The 23,932-nt window shown below is 55.6% G+C and overlaps 1 protein-coding gene across 2 annotated transcripts; it reads right to left on the bottom strand.

The window, feature by feature from the left end:
* Window positions 1-4,279: 4,279 nt before the first annotated feature.
* Window positions 4,280-20,734, bottom strand: RAB8A (RAB8A, member RAS oncogene family). Of its 2 annotated transcripts, none has more exons than XM_036876151.2 (8): window positions 20,538-20,734; window positions 16,725-16,785; window positions 14,816-14,876; window positions 11,399-11,476; window positions 9,924-10,013; window positions 9,325-9,390; window positions 7,800-7,850; window positions 4,280-4,555 (listed from the first exon to the last, which is right to left on the bottom strand). In XM_036876151.2, exons 1-8 carry the CDS (start codon window positions 20,722-20,724, stop codon window positions 4,466-4,468), a joined length of 684 nt encoding a protein of 227 aa, XP_036732046.1. In that variant the 5' UTR covers window positions 20,725-20,734; the 3' UTR covers window positions 4,280-4,465. The 2 variants fall into 2 exon arrangements, with proteins under 2 accessions (XP_036732046.1, XP_036732047.1); XM_036876152.2 differs by lacking the exon at window positions 20,538-20,734 and adding an exon at window positions 18,956-20,389.
* Between the last annotated feature and the right edge of the window lie 3,198 nt (window positions 20,735-23,932).

Raw genomic sequence — 23,932 nt, forward strand, 5'->3', positions numbered from 1 at the left:
GGCTGCTGCCCCCAGGCGGTTCCTGTTTCCTTAAGCAGGTGAGGCCTTGGGGCGGGACCAGGACAGCCTTCTGTCCGATGTCTGCAGCCCAGCAGCTGCCAAGCTGCAGATGCTGCGACACGTTTGCTTCACCCAGATCTTGACAAACCTTTATTAAGCTCCTACTGTGTGCCAGATCCTCAGGGAACAGAGAAGTAGCCCCATACAGGTGCAAGTGCCGAGATCCGGCATCTCTAGTCTAGCGAGCAATGAAGAGTGAGAAATTATTAATGTTTCTAAGTGTGCAATCTGGCAGGAAATGAGGGGGTGGGGTGGCTGGAGTTGCAAGAACCCCCAGAAGGAGCCTAGCTGATTTGGAGGAAGGGGCACCTGGGGGCAGGTAGGAGTCGGCTGATTGGGCCAGGGTTGTGCAGAAAGTGGCCTCAGTGGAGGGAGCCATACAGGCAAGGCCCTGAGGCAGGAATGACGCCCATACTGTGTGCACAGGGCCCCATGGTGGTGTCCTCCCTGCAGACCAAAGCACACGTAACACTGTATTTTATGAATGCATTGGCCAATATGTCAAGACCGATGTCGTCCAGGCTGGGTTCATTGTCATATATTCATTGATTATTATATTCATTTTTTCTTCTGATTTTAAAAAACTAAAACATTTTGGGGACCCCTATGCACACTGTGGGAACATGTGTCTAATGGATCAGCCAGCCCCGGATGTGTGCTGATTGTACCCCCTTCCCCAGCACGTGGGCAAAACCACTTCCTACTCCCTTTTCAGGCAGAAATGACCCAGATCCTCATGGCTGAGCTGGGGGGCCCCCCAAAGGGCTATTGCCCTGGCCCAGCTGATCTAGACAGCCCCATTGCAGGTGCCAGTTGGGCGCTCTGCTGAGTAAGGGGGGGGCACCCTTGTCTGGAGTCTGTGGGTCAAGCAGAATACACATGGAACTGGGCTTCTCACTCACCTGCTGTGTGACTTTGGGTGAGTTGCTCTACCTCCCCGGACCTCAATTTCCTCATCTGTAAAGTGGGCAGGATAGAGCTCTCCTTAGTCAGGTGATGATAATAAGAGAGACAACCTTCAAACCTGCAGGATGGGGCTCAGTTAAGAGTAATAACAGGACTCATCACTATGACGATGCCTGTGTGCCTCGGTGGGGATACGCAAACTTGGGCTCCAGACCTCATGGGCTGGGCCACCTTGGGCCCCTCACTTCACCTCTCTGATCCTCCAATGTCCTCCACAGCACAACGGGCTGGCTCTCAGCCTTGATGGTGAGGTTCAGTGCTGTCTGGGGTAACCCCATCATGAGAAAGCCTGGCCATTGGCAGCCTCGTTTGCATGGAGTTGTCTTCAGAAACACGGGTGTCTGAGTCCACCTCTGGCCTGGGCTCCTGAAGCCCCACCACACGGCTCCTCTCCGATTCCCCTGATCTGCTTGGGGGATGCTGTCTCACACAAACTGACGTCCTCCCCTGAGACTGTCACAGCAGTCCTCCATCAAACCTGGGGCCACTAGAGGGACTTCTGGGAGGGGATCAGCAAGGAGGAAGGGGCTGGGACTGCAGGGCCCTCCCCTCTGGCATCAAGTCTGGGCTTTATGCAGTTTCACGGTTCTATCATCCTGCGATACCTCCGTTCATTCATTCATTCTGTAAACATTGGCTGGGCCCCAATTGTGGGCACCATGCTAGATGCTGGGGATGAAGCAACAGACAAGACAGTCTATGGAGACATGGATGCCACACGAAGGTTGGTGTGAGAGGAAACGGCAAGGGCCGTGGGGCAGGAGGAACCTTGGCACATGTAAGGAGCTGACAATGGCTGAGGCGTCCAAGAGGCAGAAATAACTAAAATGTCTGTCAATACAACCAAATTTAAAAAATGTGGTCCATCTACGTAAGGGAGTACTATTCAGCCATAAAAAGGAATGGAGCTGACACAGGCCACAGTGTGGCTGAAACTTGAAACCATCATGCTGAGAGAAGAAAGACACAAAAGGCCACGTGTTGTATGAGCCTGTGTGCGGGAAACATCCAGAACAGGCACTCCATGGAGACGGGAAGCACATCAGCGGCTGCCAGGGGCTGCAGGAGGAGGCAGTGTTCCTGGGGGTGGGGTGTCCTCCGGGGGGATGGAAGAATTCAAATGTGGAGTGCTGATGGCTGCACAACTCTCAATATTTGAATAGCCAGTGGATTGCACTTCAGTGGGTGAACTGTACGGTTGTCTGGGTTACATCTCAATAAAGCTGTTACGAAAAAAAGGCCGAGGAGTCATCTCTGTTCAAGAAGATGATGGTGGATAAGTTTCCTGCCTGCCATCCCAGCAGAGTCCTTGGAAGTCAGGAAAATTAGTGACACCTTTGAGCAAGAGGTTGCGACTTAGAGGAGCTGTTTAAGAACACCTGCCCAGGGTTGGGGGTGGCAGCTGGTGGCAATTTGGGGCATTATGGGGCAAATAAAGCTGTAGGCCATAAGCTAGTGGATGACTGCTCTCTGTTAAGAGACAAGATATAAAGAGAAGTTTTTCTCCTGCAGCACAAGACAAATAATGTGAAAAATATATTAATAACAAATATGATACTTAATGATGATCATGTTGGTAGCAGCTAATCTCAGCATTTATTCTGTCTGTCCTGGCCTGGGACACACCACCTCACTGGCTCTCCATGGCCATCCTATGAGGTGGGGACTATCATGGTGTCCATTTCACAGATGGGGACACTGAAACTCAGCCCAAGTCTGTGTCACGGATGGGTAGCCTGTGTGGTGAGGCTAAAGTAAGGGGTGAGGAAACAGGCCCAGAGCTGCATGCTGTCAGCTGGGTGCCAGACAGGACTGAGATAAGAGCATGGTGGTGGCATGATGGGGACCGAGTGCATCGAGCAGGGGACGTGACCTGCCGAGGAAGCGCTGGGAGTAGGAACCCCTCCCCATTTTCCTGTGGGGTTGGCACAGAGCTGGGGGATTGTTGTTCCGAGTCAGACCTCTGATGACCGTCTGCTTCAGAGCCTGGGGTAACCCACCACCTCTACCTGTAACTCATCCAGCCCAGAGGCCCCCGCCCGTTTGGGCTGTTTTAAGTAATGGGTGTCCTGCAGACCACCACCCAACACCAATCTTTCACTACAGGGAAAACGTGGACACAGGAACCTGTGAACTTTCATGTAGTCCAATCTGTAATGTTACAGGTGAAACTGCAACCATGAAAAGATAATAAAGATGAGCTGTTAAAAAAAAACACATTATCTTTAAAACAAGCTTTAATTTGTTTTCCTGAAGTGCATTATCGATGTAAACAGAGCATGTTAGGAGAATCCGGGGGAGAGCAGGCTATTGCTGGTACATAGGTTTTAATTTAAAAAAGGAACTATGATGCCAATGGCTTGGAATGACAGCAGCCGGGGTACGGGGTGGGGAATAGAGGCTCCCTGGTCCCCACTGCACCGTCTCCACGGGGAAACAGAGCTGTCAACAAGGAACCAGGTGACTGTAGGTAGAAACAGCTCAGCCTGTGCTGCGGTCTGTGTTGCCGTGGAATGCCTTCGCACTCAGCCCCGCCCAGCTGGGTCAGGTAGGTCTGCCACTGGACATCAAAGACACAATCACTGTGTGCCACTACAGATCTGGAAAAATAAAGATCTCAGCTAGAAAGAACGTCTGGTTTGGAGCCAGCGGGGGGTGAAGCAGAGCAGGGGGCCATTTGGGGGAGGAGGCAGGTGCCCCAGTTGCAGGCGGGCCACGTGTGGCTGTTTTCGGGGTTGCCCGTGGCACACATGGCACCCCCTCAATGCCCAGGTGGGGGCTGCAGAGAGGCCCGCTGCCCACGCCTGAGGCCTGGCTGGGGACAGGAAAAGCCACCCCATGCTTTCCTCAGGAGTTCCTAATTTGTGCTTCCCTTTGGTTTGACAGTTAAAAAGAAGATGGGGGCAGGGGGATAACAATACTTTTTGTCACTTGTCCGATATTTAGAGAAGAGAAAGTGGGCCTCAGATGTCTGGGTGGATGCTTCCGGTGTGGGCCGCCGTGCTTGGGGTGCGGCGCCTGGCAGTCCTTGGAATCACTGCTGGTCTCTGGGGGCCTGGCCTCTGGGGTGGGGGACGTGGATGGGCTTTCTGGTGGGGCTTTAGTTGTGTCCCAGCGAGATGAGGATCGAAGGCCCAGAGAGGCAGGCCCAACACGCTGGCTGACAGTCCCCCTTTCTCTCTAGTTACACAGTGAGCAGGCCCATTCGGCAGACGTCGAGAGAAAATAGCAAATTCTTAACTTACTCCATCTCCAAAGTTGAAAAAGATCAGACATTTACTAAAACAAACAATTTCTCGATTGTGTTCTGGTAGCAGCCGTGGGCCTGGTGGCCACGCGTGGCAGGGGCATTGGAGGGGGAGCCCGGCCAGGCGAGGGGCTCACTCAGGACAGGCACAGTCCGCTCAGCTGAGTGAGGCTCAGAGGAAGGCATCGCTCCTCACAGAACACATCGGAAAAAGCTGCTCTTCTTCTGCTGGTCTGGCATGATTTTGATGCCCTGGTTGCTCCCCTGGGGGCTGTTGCCTTCCTGAAATCACGAAGGGTTTTCGGAGGTTAGCACTGAACATCAGCACTATGTCCCTTCACCACCCACCCACCCACTCACCATCCATCCCCCATCCACTGGTCACAAACTGCCCATCTGCCCACCCATCCCTCTACCCACCCATCCATCATTCCCTCCCATCAAATTGACAGTTTCATCTTTCACAAACCCACAGGTGTATTTTCCACCTCCTACCCACCCACCCTCTAACAACCATCCATTCTTCCCACCCATCCTCTCAACATCTTTCCCACCACCCAGCCACCCAGCTTCACCCACCTTTCCCCACTTCCTTCTCTGCATTTACCAGCCCCACCCTCTTTCCATCCATCTATCCAATTGTGTCTATCAACACCCAGTGAGGCAGCCACGGAGCAGCGCCAAGACTGTCCCTTGGGATTTGGGTGGGGAGGCTGCGTTCAGAGCCCCAGAGCCACTCACACCTCGCTGGTCTCCGAGTCCCCTGTACCGAGGATCTGGCTGGCTCAGCCCCTCTCACCCTGTGCACATTCTGCCCCACTGCCGGGGATGTAAGCTCTGAACTTCATCTGGCGCACTCAATCCCTACCGAAAGCCCACCGGCACCCCCAGTTTTCAGAGGACTTGCCCAGGTCTGTTCTGGCATTCAAAGCCTCTGTGACCTGGCCCCTGCCAACTCTGTGACCCAAATCTTACTTCGTCTGGGCTCCTCCAGTTTGGAAGGTTTTCTTTGACTAATCCTTTCTCATCTTTCAGCTCTTAGGTAAAACCCAAATTCACCCAAGTAACCATCACATGTCTTCTGTGCCAGGCACCTTTGGGGACAGCAGGCACACAGTGGCAGACTAAAGGGCCTGCCTGGGGAGCTCACTGTGTGGGGAGCAGAAATCATGTGGGTGGACAGCACTGATCCACAGTGGCAAGCATCGGGGGGACAGGCAGGGATGGGTGGAGGTGTGTTCCGACGGCGACATCTGAACAGAGACCTCAGGGGTGAGGGAGTAAGGCTGGGGGGTGCCAAGGACTTGGTCAGCAGAGAAACTGCCCCCAGTGATATCCACGCCCTCATTCCTGCCACTTGTGAAGAAGGTGCCTGATGTGGCTGGAGGGATTTTGCAGAGGTGACTACGCAGAGTGGGGGACAGCAACCTGGATCACCCAGGTAGGTCCAACCTGATCCTGGGAAATCTTACAATGGAAACCTTTCCAGCTGTGGTCCGAGAGAGAGTAGTGACAGTGGGGTCAGAGAGATGCTGAGCGGCTCGGAAGATGGAGGGAGGGTCGCAAGGCAAGGAATGCAGTGGCCTCTCAACACCAGACGAGAGGAAGTGGAGTCTTCTCATCTTCCCTGGAGCCTCCAGAAAACCATACAGCCCTGTTGGCATCCGCTCATAGCCCCAGGAGACCCACTTCAGACTTGTGACCTCCAGAAATGCGTGTGACGAAAGCTGCTAGGTGTGTTACGGGGCTTTGTTCTAGCAGCCCCAGGACACTAATGCAATGAGACGCACGTCAGGTGGAGGGGTTAAGTCCAAATGAACATGGGGCGTTCAAGGAACAAGAAAGACCAGTGTGGCTGGCACAGAGCGGACAGCTGGGAAGTGGCAGGGTGACAGGGTGGACAGGCTGGCAGCAGCCAGAGCTCAGCTTTCTCTGATGCACCCAAGAAGGAAGACGGGTGGGCAGAGCTGGCTGCGTCCATGGCATAAAGACAGGTATGTGAGATGTCTTTGTAACTGCAAGATGAAGAGTCTTGTAGGTCTAATGCATGGCATGGCGATCACAGTCAGCAATACTGTGTTACAAACTTCAAAGCTGCTGAGACTCTAGATCCTGCTCTCAGCACAAAGAAGAGATGGGGGTCATGCGACATGACAGGTGCCAGCAAAGAACGCTACTGCAGTGATCCCACTGCAACACGTAATGTACCAAGCCAGTGCGCTGCACACACCTCAAACTCACATGATGCGTCCATTGCATTTCAACTAAAAACAAGGCAGATGTGAAATGGCACAGGGCTGCAGCTCTGGAAATAAACAAAAGTGGTAGGAAATGGGTAGGAATTTAACTGTCAGTGATTTGCAATTCAGTTCAGAAAAAGAGATAGTGAGGATCATGGCTGTGCATCAGCATTTCATGATCTGTACCTTGAAAGGATATGGCACATTCTGGGGACAATCTGCAGGCCGGTATCAAAAGCACAGGCTAAGGAAAGCAAAGGGTCTCTGTCTCTGTGCCATGCTTCCCTCCCACCCAGTGTAACTGCTGGTGGGCAAATGTCAGAAGGAATCCTTAAGAGACAAAATTTTACCGTTATATAGAAAAGAAAAAAATCGTAAGAAAATCACATGCTGTTGTTGGTTGGCATGTTGGTTCACATGGACTATTTCCCATTTTGACCAAAGGTCTACTACTGAATCGATCATATGTCTTTTGCTTCAATCTTGTGATCACAGGATCTTAGAATTATGAAAATAGACGTTTTAAATCAGATGTGAACTACCTGAGTAGCACTTCCTATTACGTGTGCGGTCTGTGTGACTAGAAGTGGAACAGGCAGAGTGCTTTGTGCTCCCGGATCAGAAGAAGGGGAGCGCCACTTGGCTGGGAGAGAGTAGTCACTGGGATGGAGGCTTAGATGCTGAACACGGCCAAGGTCAAGTGCTCAGACTGACCAAGAACGAACTAGCTATGCCAAGTGCTGGGGACTAGAAAACAGAAAAGCCAGAGACAAACGAAAGGGTGGATGGGGAGAGATTCGAGCAGGACGCCCACAGAGCCCTGAGACCCACTGAAGGTCACAGAGCTGTCACAGCCTGCGGAACTGGGTGCTGGGGGCACCAGTTGACCTGCAGGCTCGTCAGGATGAAAAGCCAGCATGTGTCAGACACAAGTCTTCAGAAGACCTTGTTCCGGGGGGACTGTGGCCCTGGGCCTGCCCGGAGAGCTTTTCTGCAGGAGGTTCTCTCTCCTTGGACAAGCCCATCTCCCGAGAAGGATGGAAAGGGCGGTGTATCCCCGGCTAGCCCGTGTGTTACCAGGCACCTGGCGGCAAGCAGCTCTGGGCCACAGCGGAAGGAAGCACAGATGGGTGCATCTAGGTGCGGATGCCCCAGTCACACTTTCTCTCTTCCTCCTTTCTCAGGGATGCCCTATTGGCTCTGGTTGGGCCCTAAAAAGCAGGCTCTGCCTGCGGAAGCCTCACCACTGGGACCCATGCAGGGATCCAGAAAGGACACACACTCACCAATTTTTTGTCCATTTCTGCTTTGATGTCTCTGGCGAGAGTGAAAAACGCCTGTGGAATGAGTGTGCCATTAGTGCCCGGGAGTGGGAAGCAGACAGGGCCTGAGGCTCTGGGTCACTGCTATGCAGTGGGTGTGGTGGGGCAGTGGGGCAGGCATGGGGAACAGCATCAGGATGGCTTACTGCCGTGGGGCTCACCCGTCCAACCCCAGCTCCTGCCCCGGCCAGGCTACCCCCACCCACCCGGACAGCCAGCTCCCCTGAGCCAGTGATCTGGGAGGTGGGCCGACCTCGACTGGTTGGAGAGGGAACGGAAGCTTGGAGGGGTTGGGGGACTGGTCCGGAGACTTCCACTTACTGATCCGGAAGAACCCAGGAAGGGGACCTGGCTCTCCACCCCTCACCCTGTGCCCTGCCTGCTTTGCCTCCCTTCTGATGGTTGGGGCAGAGTGGGAAGACAAAGCAGCTCCTTGGCCAAACCAGCTTCCTTTTGGGCCCCTGCTGGTGGGGAGACCTGGAAGGGCCGGGATGGGGTAAAAGGGCTGCCCTCCCGTGCGCAGAGAAGGCCTGAGCAGGTCTGACCCAGGCCGCTGCCCCTGCAGCAGCCTCCTGACCATTTCCTCCTTTCCCTCATCTGCAATTTCGATGAACACATAAACTTCAGTCAGGCCCCAGCCCTACCTTTGGAGCTCACGTGTACGTGAACTGGCTCAGCATTGGCAGCTGAGGGGCTCCTGGCTTGAGGGGAGGCAGAGTCTCAGCAAACAAAAAGTTTTGTCATGGAGGGTGGCTTAGGGTGCTGGGGCACCCAAAACGGCAGGCCTAAGGGTCTGAGGGACAGTGCAGGCTTCCCTGGGGAGGGGCCGTGGCCACTTGGGCTGGGTGTTGGAGGAAAGTGGTGGGGGAGGGAAGGGGCTGTAGCAAAGCCTGGGAGAGAGTGCAGCAGGGTGGCCTGGGACGGGCGCACACCAGCTGGGGCCAGCGAGGGAGGGCCTTCTGCACCACGTTTGCTGGGTTGAGGCTGGGAGTGCCATGGAAGATCCATCCCAGGAAGGCCACCAGGGTAGTGGTCGGAGGCGGAGGTGGGTCAGCTGCAAGGCTGGCATCGCTGGGGGAGCGGAAGGCGGCCCGGCCGGGGCTCAGTCAGGGCTCCCTGCTCCACCTGGGTTTGTGTCTGGCGCCAGTCTCTGCAGGTGGCATGGCCAAGAGTATGAACCTAGAGCTGGGAATCTCTGAGCCTCAGTTTCCCACCTGCAAAACTGTGCCTGCTCCCTGGGGCTGCTCGAAAACCAGTGAAATAATGTCCTAGGTGTCCAGCTGGGGCCTGCACCTACTGATGTCAGACCTGGGGGGATCCCGCAGGGCCTCCCAATGGACCTTGCACACACTGCTGGAAGTGCCCTTTAGATGGCAGCGGGATGACAGGGCAGCCCGGAGCCTGAGGTCGGTCCCTCCGGCAGAGCCTCCTCAGAGGGTCAGCCTGCCCCTCGGCTTGAAGGGGGCAGGTGCTATGGGGCGGGACTCACATTCTCCACATTGATGTTGGCCTTCGCACTGGTCTCCATGAATCTGATTCCATAGTCCAGGGCCAGCTGTGAGGGAGGGAGACACACATTTATATCAGCTGCCAGGTACCCCTGACCACTGGAAAGTGCCCTGGGAGGTGTCCAGGGCTATGGATTTGACCTCCTGGGCTGCTCCTCTGAGTCACAGTGGGCAGCAGGTGGTGGATGTCCCTGGCGGGGAGCTGCGGAGGCCCAGCTGGAATCACAACTCTGTCCTCTGCTGCACGGCCCCGACAGGTTCCAATAAGATGCCACACAGGAGCGCACAGAGCACACCCGGAGAGCTCCGGCTGCCTGCGGCCTTCCCCGGGCACGCCCCCTGGGGCGGATGACTTGTCTCTGCTCACCTGGCAGAGCGGCGAGTCCCAGGACTCCCCTCAGTCCGGGACAAGCCAGGACAGGGCAGTTGTCCTAAGCTCGTAAAGACTGTGAGGGATTCTCCCCTAAAGCCCAGCCTTTCCATCAGCAAGCAACTGGGGGGCCCTCTAGGGAAGAGCTGGCCTCCCATCAGGGGTCCCTCTATCCCGAGGCACCAGGCCTGGGGCGGTCACCATGCCCACCTTTTCTCCCCGCTCCTTGGAAACTTGTCTCTTGTCGTTCACGTCACATTTGTTCCCAAGAATCATCTTTTCAACGTCTGCAGAGGCGTGCTGAGGGGCAGAGGGGCAGGCGCAGAGGTGAGAGGCAGGCTCAGCCTGGACTACAGGCCAGTCTGCAGCCGGTCCCCAAGACCAGCGTGGCGGAGTCAGGACTGGCCGGCACAGCCCTGCTCAGCGACAAACAAGCTCAGAGGGGCTGACAGGCCTGTCTCAGGTCACACAGCCAAGGCGCCAGGCCCGAGTCCAGGGTTCTGGCTGCCACTCTGACTGAGCGCTCACTTTCTGGCTGCTGAGGACAGCGTCATATGGGCTGTGTCAGTCAGGCTCCTGGGCCGACCTCCTTGGGCTTCTGGCCGGGTCTGGCCTATGGGAGGCGGGCAAGGTAGGCTGTTTACCTCTGCTTGTCTCCCCCCTCCCTGGCTCCTCTCTGCCCTGGGGCCTGCTGGACCCCTCCAGCTTTTCTCTTTGGGCTCCAGAAATGGCTGTGCCTGGAGTGGGTGCTTTGCCATCCACTGGTGTGGCCTTCAATCTGCCCTCACTCCTGAAAATGGCTTCCTCCAACCCTCTCCTGGATCCCTGGTGGAGGTGTCTGGGATTCTGAAGGACTGGGGCATCCAAAAGGACCTACTGGCCAGGGACAGAGAGTTTCCACCAAGACCCGGGTGAGCAGTTCCCCCTCCTCAGCCGCAGCACAGCCTCCTGCCAGCCAGTGCAGGGTCACTGGGGAGGCTGCCCAGCACAGCTGCTCACAAATGCCAGCAGTGCTATGACCTCTGGCCCTGGCTTTATGGTTGTGGGAAGCTGTCTGGCTGCGCCAGAGACCCGAGGCCCTGCCTGGAGAGGCATCCAAAGCTGCAAGTGCCAATGTCCAGGCAAGCTGTGGGAGTGAGGGCGAGCCCTGCAGGGAGCGGGAAGGTGTTGGTGAATACTGGCTTTGGGGCAGAGGCGGGGCCCACCCCATTCCTCTCTCCATGGTCCACAGCCCCTCTCCCCAGCCAGCTGCAGCCCAGGTAGTGCTGACCTGAACGGAGGGAGCTTGTACGAGCTTGCACCCTGCTCTGCCGTACAGTTCAGAGTACAACCTGATGTGTCTTCTCACCACACCCACCAAATACAAAGGTCACACCAATTCTAGAATCTTCCTTTTCTAGAAAACACCAAAGGCTCACAGTGGCCGAGAGCTCAGATATCCCTTCTCTCGTGCCAGCTGCCTGAATCTAACAGCCCAGCTGGGCAAACAGGCTCTCAGGCCAGTGTGCCATCTCTGGGGTTGACAATTGCGTTCCTTCCAGTCCCCAGAGTCCAGGGTTCTAGGCAGATTACTTCCAGGTGTCTCTGCCTCAGTGATCTCATCTGTAAACCTGGGAGCTCCGGGGTGAGGACCGAGGAGAGGGCACATGGGAAGTTCCCAACGTGGCAGGGGCTGAAATCCTCACCTCCTCAATGTTCCGAATCCAGTTCTGGATGTTGTCGAAGGACTTCTCGTTGGTGATGTCATAGACCAACATGATGCCCTGACAGGGGGACAGAGACATGCAGTCTGTATAAGCTGCACATTCTCCATGGGGAGGCCCCAGCAAGGTGGGGTAGTGGGGACCCCGACAGAACACCACTCCCCACATGCCCCCTTCCTATCCTCCTGGGGCTTGCCTTCTGCTGGGCTCCAGCACGAGCTTCTCCCTAGTCTCCTAGACTGCAGTCCTGCCCTCTGGGCCACTGGGTGATCCTTTTCTTGGGCCAGACCCCCATCCCCCAACACTGCCAGCAGGGTAAGTACGGCCCATGCACCCTGGCAGCCCCCAGGGCCCTGCTGACCCCCTAGCACCCACCCTGCTGCTCCTCATACCCACCCTCTGCTGTGCTCAGCCTCCTCCACACCCTTCCTCACCCCACACCCAGTCTGAGTCACCTCCCAGGCTAAGCCAGTGCAGCCTGCCCTGGGGGCCCCAGCCTCACCTGTCGTCCAGTACCCACTATGCACCGGGCACTGCACTGGGATCTTGCTGAAGCCCCACCAGCCCTGGCTGGGTGGGTCCCACCACCCCCACTCTGCACACAGGGACCCTGAGGTAGGAGGGTGGCTAGGCCCCCGTCTCTAGTCCCACAGGACAGTCAAGGACATAACTGGCATCTGAACCCTGGGTGGTCTGACCCCAAGAGCTACATGCCTTCCAGTGACCCCACTGAAGTGGGGGCTGGTTTTGAGCATTGGGCTAGGCAGCACTGGTACCCCCTGGGCTCTACAACCAATGTGTGAGCACCTGGGAGACAGTCCATGGGTCCCTAAGGGCAACAGAGTGACCCCACGATCCCAACCCTGAGGATAAATATCCCTGACTGGTACAATGGAAACAGAGGCACAGAGAAAAGTGACCTTTAAGATGAAGGTGAGGCTGACCAGGCAGCAGCTGATGACACCAGCTCTCATTAGGAATCTCCCTGGGCCCCCGTCAGGACCAAGTCATGATCAGGGCCACTGTTCCACAGTGTCCCTGCTGCTTGGGACATCACTGAGGGGCACGCATGGCGAGTCCCATGTCTCTTAGGCCCGAAGCCCCAGCTGTCCTTCCCAGCTTGGCCTACTCCAGTCACCCATGCTACCTGCCCAAAGGGCCCAGCTCTGTGTCCATAACCTCTGGTGCTGGCCGTCACTGAGGCCACCTAGTTTGCAAAATACGAACACAGGCTGTGTGCACTAGGTGGATGACCTCCGGGGGCCAGGGTGTATGACAAAATCATGCAGACTGGGCAAAAGAGCCACTGCAATTCCAAGTCTCCGCCATGAACTTGAGCATATGCTGTGGCCTCATAGCCTGTCACAACTACAGTCACAGCCAGGACCCCTCAAAATTGCACCTGGGGCCCTCTGTCACTCAGGGTCAGGGGATGGGAGGACTCGGAGGAGCTGTTAGCAGCTGCCACGTCTGCTGTGCTCTCGCTGAGGCCAGCATGAGGAGACGCCAGCAGGCAGACCCCAAGAGTTGAGCATCATCAGGGCCTCTGCCTAGCAGCTGCCATCAGGGGCAAAAAATGCTGTGGGGCTGTGAGGCCTTTGGCCCAATAACCCAGGGACCGGCCGCTCTGATGGCCCAGGATTCCTGCCACTAAGTTGAATTCCAAATTCCAAGGTCCTGGATTTGTACCGCTGGCGGGGAGAGATAAAGCTCGCTATCAGGAAGTGCAGAAGTACCTGGAAAACCCGGTGGCTCTCCTCCAGGTCCTCCCTCAAACTCCCTTCGGGGCTCCAGGTGACCATCTTCCCAGCCCCCACCTGGGCACAGCTCCCCTCACGATGGGACAACAGACACCCAATGCTCCCCAACTTCCGGACCCCAGGGTCCAGTACCACAGGGAAAGAGGGATGACAGTGGGCTGCAATGGTGGCAGTGTTCTCTGTCCTGTCTTGGGCAGTCACTGCTGGCCACACGTAGCTCAGGGGCACCTGAAATGTGGCTAGTGCAATTGAAGGGCTGGATTTACTATTGTAACCCACTGAGATTCACACAGCCATGTGCAGCTCGCATGCGTACGGCTCAGCACGGGTCTAGGAGGACCACAGCCACAATCATCTTGGGACTGGCTGAGGATGTGCGTGCTGGGGATAGCCAACAGCACCGGCCCAGCCTTGTAGCCTCTGCACGACAGGCACAGACTTGTGCCAGGCCTCAGGTCCCTCATCTGTCGGATGGGAGTAACCATGGCATCCATGCTCCAGGGTTTATGGCCAAGATCTGGGCCTGGTGCCTGGCAAAGGGAGGGGCTCAGTGAATGGGGCTGTGGGGAGCAGTTTTGGCCCTGAGAGGGATGGGGCCTATCCAAGGCCACACAGCTGAAGCTCCCCCAAGCCCCAGGCCCTTACCCCACCACAGCACAGCCAGGGGAAGGGAAAATTAGTAAATAAATTTTAATGAGGAGTGCTAAGGTTGCAACTCACGCGATTGAGTTTCTCTTAGGTTTCAGACGCTGTGTGGGATGCTTTAAATACTTAATGCCTCCCTTATTTCTGCTGTCCACAAGGATTTCCTAAGCTCCCCACCACAGGCCCAGTATGGTGCCAGGCACAGGGCATTTGACAGTGACTAGGATGTGGCCCTGTTCCATGGAGCTTATGGTCTAGCTAAGGAAACAGGCACTTATACAGTTAAATGGTGGGGTGTGCCATGGAAAGGGCAGGTGCAATGGCAACTGGAAATGCGGAGATGGCCATCTAGCCTCACAGGTGCCTGTGAACAACATAGTCCTGTTCTCTTCCTCAGCAAGGAGACAGGGCTCACAGGGTGACCTGGCACGACCCAGGGTATGGAGTGAGGCCCCAGGGGTCTGCCTCCCGCTCCCTCTGGCCCCTGGCCCTTCCCAGGTCTCCCTTCGCATGTAGTTTAGGCCTGGCCTGGAGAAGGTGCTTGGCAGAAATATTTGTGAGATAACCAGCATGTCTTCCTGTCACGGCAGACCAACTCAGGGCCAGGCAGCAAGTGTAACAGCTGAGAGCCCAGAGCAAGTCAGCTCCTGGACACCCTCTGAGTTTGGGGCTGCAAATTCCAGAGGCTGACACATGCCACAGGAACGCTGGGAAGTGCTGGGGCATGCCCTGTCTGATTTCAGTGACCTCACCTGGCAGCAGCGGCTTCCTCTGCCCTCCTTCATTCCCAAAGAAATTCCTCAAACCCTGCCTCATCTCTGAAGCAGAAGGGGATATACGTACATGGAGCCGGGGTGGGGCACACAGCCTTTCTCTAAAACTAACCTGGGACAAGGAGTCAGAGCAGGGGTCCCCAGAAATAGCCAGGTCTCAGTATGCGAGGTAGTGATGCTCATTTTTTTGACCAAAAACAAAAACAAACCCAAGTCCATACCATCGCACCCCTGTAGTAGGCTGTTGTGATTGTCCGGAAGCGTTCCTGACCAGCTGTGTCCCTAAACACAAGGAGAAGGGGTATTAGGGAGGCAGACGGTGAGTGACTGTCACAGTGGGAATGATGGGCACTTACTGGGGATGGACGCCCCGTTTTCTCCTCATTCACTGCCCTGCTACGCTGAGCACCCTGTGTCCCCCCTCATCTTGCAGAGGACGACGCCTTGGCAGGAAGGAGGTGAGGACCTGCCGCCGCCCCCAGGTCGGGATGCGGCAAGGTCACGACTCCAAGGCCTCTTCTGAACCACTGCTTCCTGGGGAATCTCCCCAGGGTTTCCGGGCCACAGAAAAGCCAAGGTCGGGTGTTACTTGTAAAAATTCAGGGCCGTGTGCAATGTGGAAGGGACGGTTCATGGGCCTGGGACACGGGAACACAGCCCTTGCTGGTGAGCGGAGCCAGGAGGCCTCAGCTAGGGATCCGGAAGCACTTCCATGCTGCCATCGTGGTGGAGGTGGCAGTGGTGGTGGTGGGGCTGGTTCTTCACAAAGGTGAGAGGTGACAGTGAGGTAGACGAGCCCCCCCACCCGCCCAGCACAGCAGGTATTCAGTGTTTGGTTTAAAGGTGACTTAACTGCTATCAATGGCAGAAGCAGGGCAAGACCCAAGTTTTCTGCCTCTGGGCCCAGGGCTCCTCCTGCGATCTCTCCCACTCTCTGCCCCAGGGCTCTGCTTGTGTGGACTGTACAGAAGCACCTCACTGGGGACCGAGCTGACTTTCTGATGCCAATAGCAGGCAGCACTTGTGGTCACGAACAGTCATCTCATCCTCAACTGTGGCCCTGGTCCAGGAGAGTTTTAAGAAAGTCACGAACCTCACTGAGATTACTAAGAGCAGAAGCAGGAACATGGGAGGGAAGGAAAGTGAAACCTCTGCTTGCTGGGCCAGGGCCGCTTTGGACTTGGGTCCTGAGGCTGCCAGGGAGCAAGGTGGTGGGAGTAGAGGAACTTCTACGGCCTGTAACTTATGAGGTGGCCAGTGACTGCTGACTACAATCCACAAGGAGTTAGGCCTCACCCAGACTTCGATTCTGGGGTCAGATTCAGAGGTGAATGCTACTGAATCCGAGGCCGAGGGGACCCACCAGGCAAGCCCACCAGGCAAGCAGGTCAGCTCTCATGCTCTGAAACTTGAGTAGGGGAGTCAAGCTGCAGGGAGGGTGTCTCCCTCTCACCCACAGGTGCCAGCCAGACACGACTTCTCTTTATTCTGCTCAGGGCTCCTGCTCCCCTGCAAGTGATGTGGTGGCAAGGTGGGTCTCCCCACCGTCTGACCACCCGGCCTCAACCCTCCCAGTGCAGTGGCTTCAGGCCACAGTCGGTGTTAGTAGAGGGGGACTCACAATTCTAGTTTCGTGTGGCATGGGAAGTCAGTCCCCGGAGAGCGGAATGGAGATGGTCTCACCGATGGGCCTGGCCTCAGCCTATTTTTGGTTTTGGGGTTTCAGGTGTGTGTGCTAGGAAGTGCGGCCTGGGCCTCCCCGGGAGAGAAAAAGGGAAGTGAAAACTGGCCTTCTTCAGCGAGTCAACAGGCTCAAAAGGGAATGCCGGGCTGGGGCATTTCACTTTCCTGGCAGCCTTCACTGCTGCCAGGCCCAGAGGCCCTCTCCAAGTCCAACGGAAGCACACGGCTCTGAAGACCAGACCCGGCTGTGCCTGCAGGAGAATGCTGCACTAACCGGGACTGGCAGCTATACCCCCAGAGGGTGCCGACACAGAACCTAGGCACCAGCAGCCAGCAGAGCACAGTTCCTGGCACTTCTGAAGACAGCCTGATGGGTCCCGCTGGGTACAAAGAGACAGAAGCCATGGTCACAGGGAGGGGGAGGGGCAGATGAAGACAATGACTTACCATATCTGTAGTTTAATTCTCTTGCCATCAAGTTCTATGGTCCTAATTTTAAAGTCAATTCCTGAAAGAAAATTAAAAAGAAAAGGCATATCACTGAGTGCCCATTTCCCAAGCTGCACCTGAGGCAGGCACTGCCAACCTGTAAGCTGACAACACCACAGCTCACGGCTTATGGAGCACCTGCCTGGCTCCAGGCATGTGGGGTCTTGGACTCCCCGACAACAGACCGGGAGCCAACTGGAGAACTTTCTCCTCTCACAGAAGGGGAAGCAGAGGCTCAGAGGGCAGACGGGGGCTGCCCAGAGTACAGCCGGCAGGTGGCAGGGCTGGCTCTCTTCCCTGCCCTCAGCCCCTGGCAGACCCGGAGTCCCAGGCTCCCCTGCACCAGGCCTTCCAGGCACACAGGGCCCTGGGCCCCATGACGCTGGAGCTTTTGCACACGCTGTTCCCTCTCTACAGTGGGGCCCACCCCACCGCCTGTCAGCCCAGCACACCTCTTCCTGTCCTTGAACCCAAAACACCCACCTTCCAGTGGTTCCCCATCACCCCTTAGGCCCCAGAATGAAGCGAGCAGTTCGCTCCAAGGTCCCAGCTGGCGGGAACACCCACTCCTGCCACCCTCTCTGACCACATGGCTGCTGCTCAAACATCCTAGGCACGCTCCTGCCTCGGGGCTTTTGTGCTTGCTCTTCCCTCTCTCGGAACGTTCTTTCCTTCCATGGCCACTTGGCTCTCTCCTCCCTTCACTTCTGGGCTCTGGTAAAGTCCCCTCCTCCGGGGAGCCTTCCTGACCATCCTCATTCTTCTCCTCTTGCCTGCTTCTCCTTCTTCATGTACTTATCCCTGACACTGTACACTTGTTTACTTGCTCCGTGAATCTAGGAATAAAACTTGCCACTCTGAATGGCCTGTGTGGAGGGAAATAGCCAAACCCAGCCAGACTCCATTGAGTCTGTTCTAAAGCTCCACCTGCGAAGCCCTGAGGTTGAAGCCTGACTTGACCCCCCGGAACGCATGATGGGGTGCCAATTTCATCCCCGCCTGCCTCATGAGCCATCCTAGGGCCCACAGGGAATAGAAGCCTGCACCTGCATTTTGCCTGGGAGACCATGAACTCCAAGAGGGCAGGGACTCAGACACCTTCCTCACAGCCGCATCTCCAGGGACTCAGCATGGCAGAGCCTGTGTCTGCTAGAAGCCGACTGCCCAGCCCTGCACACACACCTGGACCTCAGGCCTTGTTACATTTCTGCTTCCCTCTGATTCATCTGCATGCAGTAGGCGTTGGGGAAAGATAGCTGGATGACATAATTGAGAACAACAGTGTCTATGTGGTGCTGTGCAGTTTATGAAGTCTTTCCACAAACATCCTCTGTCTCCCTGAAGGAATGAACAAACGGGGCCCTGCGGAGGCCACAGGGATGAGCCTGGCGGGGGAGACCCAATTCTGGGAGCCACAGGGCCAAGTTCACACCGCAAGTGATTGATGGCACTTATGAAGACAGGTTTTGGCAAAACGAAACCTGGGCAGAAAATGAACAGCCACTTAATCCCTGATCTATAAAGAAAACCCAGAGGTACACTCAGTGCCAATAGAGTGCCTTCATTCAGTAAGTTGTATTTGAGGACTAAGTGGCCTGGCGTTGTCTCTTCCTAAAACATCCCCACCTCCTGTTGCACATGTGCAGGGCCTTATGAAACCAGAAGCACTGTTTAATCAGCAGAGCCACACATTACTCTGTCTAGTCCTCCTCCTGGGTTTTAGTAACACACCAAATTTAATTAGGAAGTGTAAACTTTACGAGGCCTAAGAATTATGAGGAGGCAACTTCAAGGTCAGGGTGACTTAAACTTTCCTAGAAGACAGAGGCATGAAAGAAGGCTACACATTTAATAAGAACACCAGAGAGGGAGTGAGGGATTTTAGGTTCAAGTGCCACCTCCAGCTGCCTAGGTGACATTTGTCTAAGTCACGTTTTTGTCTGCAAGTGGAACTCTGAAGTGCTAGATTGGGTTTTCTGGTCAAGAATTAGAAACCAAACAAAAAACCCAACCCCTGAATTGATCTCACTAGGGCCTGTACTCAACAGGAAGCTTCCATTGCTGGGAAACTGAGGTCGTGTTGAGAGCGAGCCACAGCCTGCCAGGAGTTAGTACCACTTCCTGATTGGTGGGGATGCAAGGGTTATCCCAAAGTTTGACCCTGGAAGAGGAGAAGAAATCAAAAACACCTGTGCCCAGGGGTGGGAGGCTGTCACTACAGGAGCCGTGTTGCTTCCTCAGGACAGCCTCTGGCAGTGGTGACAAGCCCATGTTCACTGTACACTTCTGATCCTCCACCAACCAGTGGCCAAGGCAGAACGCATCACCCCTAAACTGAAGACAACGGGGCTCAGAGAGGTGAAGTGCTTGTTCAAGGGCAAACAGCAGGAGGGAACCAGGCGTGATGATTTCCAGTCCAACTCCCTCTACTCTGCACCTGGCACCTAATTGTAAGGTGCTGCTCCTGGAGGAGACAAGGACGGAATCAGCCGCTTATCATGGGATTCAGGGAGTTTAGGTGACTGGGTTTCAGTTTGGGTAAAACAAAGCCAGTTTCCTAGATTTTCCCGATTCGTAATCAACCTCTGGGCTCAGTGACCATGCTCCTGCTTCTCTGCTCCAGAGGCAGCGTGCGAGGAAGTGTGCTAGGCTGCACAGCTCACTCACATGCCACCACATTGAACGGTGTTCCTTCCAGGTCAATCTTTTCCATGTGAATGCCTATTTTTGTGGCATGGGAAAAAGTCAGCTCCACTTTTGTGGACACCAGAACCGAGAAGCAACAAGCCAATTCTGTTCAACCACAACGTGGGCTGGCTCTGTGGGAAAGGCTGTTTTGCGAAGTGACAACTGGTGTCCTGGGCCTCAAGATAGGGAAGTCAAGGCTGTCTGTGGCAGTAGCTGATTTTGGTTTTTCCCTGAAGGTTTTATCTGGCATCTCCTTGGGGATGACAGGTCCCAGGACAGGCAACTGTCACTCATCACTGTCACCCTCCAGTGGGATGGAAAGCTGGGCAGGGAAAGGCTCCAGACTCCTGCTCACCATTCCTTCCACAGGAAATTCACCCATGGAGGAAATAGGGTCAGGGAGAGGAGCTTATGCCCTGAACATTCCAGAGCAAAGAGCAGGAGAGGTCTGGGTGTGGAGTCCTGGCTCAGAGGAGAATCATCTGTGCTTGTCCTGCGGTAAGTGCTCGCCTCTCTCTCGGATGGTCGAGCCTCGAGTTTTGGGGTCAAACATGGATTCAAGTCCCATCTTTGCCACCTGCAGACTGTGTGATTTTAGCCGAGTCCTGCACCTCAAATCCCTCAGTTGTAAGATGGGCTCATAACAGCACCCGACGCAAAGGACTGGAGAGCGTGACCGCGCACATTAAAGTGCCTGGCACAAAGCAGATGCTTCATAAGGTCAGATGTCAGGGGTCTTTTCCTACGGCCACCTCCCCGTGCCTCAGTGTCACTGCTGTAAGACGAGAACCCCACAGAACAGCTCCGGGGCTGCTGTGAGAGCAGAATGAGACGACGGGCGCCAAGACTTAAGGATATAGACCCCCCTGATGAACCGAGGGATTGGGGCCTCAGTCTCCTCATCTGCAAATGGGTGCGTGGTCCCCCTCCACGGTCCAAGAACCCCCGAACGGAGGTGCGGGCGGCCGCCCTTCTCCCCTCCGGCCCCCTTGGCCCTCTCAGACCCCTGGGTCCGTCCGGCGCGGCCTCTCCCTCTGCCCCAGCCCCTCAGGGGCGCGCCCGTTCACTCCCCGGCCCCTCTACCTATGGTGGAGATGAAGGTGGAGTTGAAGGCGTCCTCGGAGAAGCGGAACAGGACACAGGTCTTCCCCACCCCCGAGTCCCCGATCAACAGCAGCTTGAACAGGTAATCATAGGTCTTCGCCATATTACACTCTCCCAGACGGGAAGTGCGGCCAGCGCCTCGCCACTGGCAACCGTCCCCGTCCATCAGCGCCGAGCCCGCCCCCCAGCGGCTCCCGGCCCGCCGCGCGTCACCGCGGCCTACGCCCTCCCCCGCGCCCGCCCTTCGCGGGGAGACCTGGGGAAAGGGGTGAGCAGGGCAGGGAGCCGGAAGCGGCCCTAGTGCGCCGCTCATTGGTCAGTGTTCGGGACTGGGCGGCCTGCGATTGGCCAGCCATGAGGAGTCGCGGTGCTTCAAACGGGGGACCAGGGCGGGGGCGTGGCACCACGTAACCGCCTTCTTCTACAACTCCGGGGCGGCCCCGCCCCGCGATGGGAGTGGAGGAGGGGAGCACCGCCAACAGCTCTGCGCGCCCGCAGCCCGGAAGCGGAGCTTGGGACGCGTGCGCAAGGGCGCCGCGGAGACCGGCGGCAGCAGCGGGCGCACGCACTTGGCGTTCTTTGGCTCCCGCCCTCCTGGCCCGCGCAGCCGCAGTAGGCACCGCGACGAGCGCGGGAAGGGACAGCGGCAGCGGTCACGGTGCAGTGCGAAGGCTTTCGCGTCTGCCCCGGGGACCCGAAGTAGGAAGTCGCAGCGAAGCCCCCTCGAGGCTCTGGCCGGAGACCCCTACTTAGCGATGCCCGGGTCCCCGCCGCCTGAGCCGTGTCAAAGCAACAAGCTGCGCCCTGAGGCCCCCTGGCACCCCTCAGGGACGCGCCCGCGGACCTTAATTAGAGGTCGTCCAGTTCTAACCCCGGGGCCTCGCGCACCCCGGCCCAGGCAGCCCTCCGGAGCGTGCTTGGGGGGCCGCGGCGGGCGGCAGAACCGCCGAGGTCGTAAGACCAGTGAGAATTCTGGGTACTGTCTGTGAGCATTGCTTCTGTGCCTGCCTGTGTTGTCAACACTTGGAAAAGTATACATAAAGTCCCCTCGCCCAGCCCCCATTTTATGGCGAGAACACCGAGACTGGAGGGCCAAGGGACTTTGCCAGGGTCCAAAGTGGGAGAAGGTGGTTTCGAACTCAGACCCGCGAACGCCAGAGGCCAAGGTCTTAGCAGCTGTGGTTTCCCGTTTCTCTGAGCTGGGCCCAGGAGCCTTGCAGAAGATGGGCCCCCTTCTCCTTCCTTCCACCTGTTAGGCAGGAAAATAGATATGAGCGGGGTGGAAAGAGAAAAAGGCCAGAAAAGTCCACTAAAAAGACCCAAAATTAATCAATTAAAGCTCAAAAAGCCAGGGGCAACTTGGCCTGGAATGTTTGAATATTCCCCAGATAAAGGAGGGTACCTCAGCAGAGCCCATGTCTTCATTGTGTTAATCATGCAGGCCCAGCTGTAAACAACATAGTGAAAGGCAGGAAAGATTCCATCTTAAAGATTGTATTTTAATGCCCAGGAAGTTAAAAATGTAAGATCCTTAACTTACTCTCTAGCAAACAGACAATAACTCAGCCCACCTTGGGGGCTGGGCAGGCCAGCTGTTTGATATGCTCCCAGACCAAGACGCGGGTATCCCAGGGAGAAAGCCGCAGGAAGTTCCTTGTGTTCTAAGTATTCAAAGAACACTTAACAAGTCTGCACTCCCAGCCCTTGGACACATTCCTAAAGAATCCTTAAAAGGAGGAACCCCCAACCTTTCCGGGTGCTCCTCTCTCTGAGGTCGCCTGCACTTTCTAAGTGGGTAACCTTTTAATCTTAAACTTTCTCCAACCTTTCAGGGCACCTCTCCTTGCTGAGGTTGCCTGCTGCACTTCTTCCCTCTTTGGTAACTTTAAATAAAACTTTTACTCTGCTTCACTACTGTGTCTCTGCCCTTCAATTCTTGGTCGCGGCCGGGACAAGAACGGAGGAAAACACACAACGCTCCCCCAACACACCTCGTCCCCTTCTGCCGATGCAGCGCTGCTGAGGAGCAGCTGAACCAGAGCCAGCAGCCACCTCCTAGGTTCAGCCCCTGCGGCCTTTGGTGCTAAGGACTGTCTGTGCCGGCGATGCTTTTTCACTCGGGACCTTCTCCCTTTTATTCGCCTGTTTCTTCTACCGCCTACGCCTCCCCTTCTTCAGGTTCTGCTGGTAAGGTGCCGTCGCAGCCCATAAGGGGGTCTCTCTGCTCATCCCTCGCAAGTCAAGTGTTCCTCATGGCTTTTGCCCTCTCGGTTTGCACTTAGCAGGTGATCCCTCTCAACACCGGTGATTCTCAGTTCTTGAAAAATCGATAGCCCGGCCATGCTGCCATGTCCAGCTGCTTTCTGGGTGTCTGCCTGTGGATTTATCCAAAATACTTCAAACTCAACATGCCCAGCTCGAATTGGCCATCCACTCACATTAGCCTACCTTGAGTTACTCTGCCAGTGAAACCTATGTGGACTTTAGTTCCTTCTTAGAAGGTTCTGAGTAGCACTTGAATCTTGCTCTTCTAATTCTGTTGCGGTCAGATCGTCCCATCTCTCCATGGGTCTCCCAGATCATTCACACCCAGATTCCACCCTGCGGTGCGCACATTCTGAAACACTTACCTAATATCCACGGACGGCCTGTCAGCAGGATGAAGTCCTATCTGGTCTTAACCTTACCCTGCCTTCCACACTTGCTGCAATTGGAAACTCACGAGCTGAGGCAGGTCAATTTCATGAACAGAACACTTATACCAAGTGCTGAAGTATCCTGAGATTAGATTACAGCCCAAGGCGGTGCGGAGGGAGGAGGCAATGCAGTGTAGTACTGGTAGGGCACTCAGGGAAGGGGGCTATACTTTATTCAGACATTCCCTGCAGCTACGATCTAAATAGGCTCCGTGTTAGCTGAACGTTGAGATCATAGGAAGGAAATGTTTTCAATTGTATTGGTAACAAAGTTATTTGCATACTGTGCTAATGTTTTGAAAACTTTCATTTCTCTTTGATTCCCTACCCTACTTCCTCAATATCAGATCTTGAGGCAAACATCAAGCAATTCAGGTAATGAAACTGCCGTCATCTTTGACACTTTCTCCTTTAAGTTCCCTGCTATCCAAGTCAGCTAAGTCTTCAGATTACTTCTTCAGACCATTTCTTATTCCACTGCAAGCACTATCCTGGATTGCATAAAACATCTTCCTAACTGGTCTCCCTGCCTCTAGTCTACCCCCAGCCTAGTCCTTCCTGAAACAAATGCTAAGTGAATTTTCCTAATGTGTTTGTTGGATTGCTTAAGTCTTCAGTGGCTCTCCACCCGACCAAATGAAGTTCAGGCTATTAACAATATGGGCCCAGCATACCTCC

The sequence above is a fragment of the Manis pentadactyla genome, chromosome 12 (genome assembly GCF_030020395.1).
Source record: "Manis pentadactyla isolate mManPen7 chromosome 12, mManPen7.hap1, whole genome shotgun sequence".
NCBI lineage: Eukaryota > Metazoa > Chordata > Mammalia > Pholidota > Manidae > Manis > Manis pentadactyla.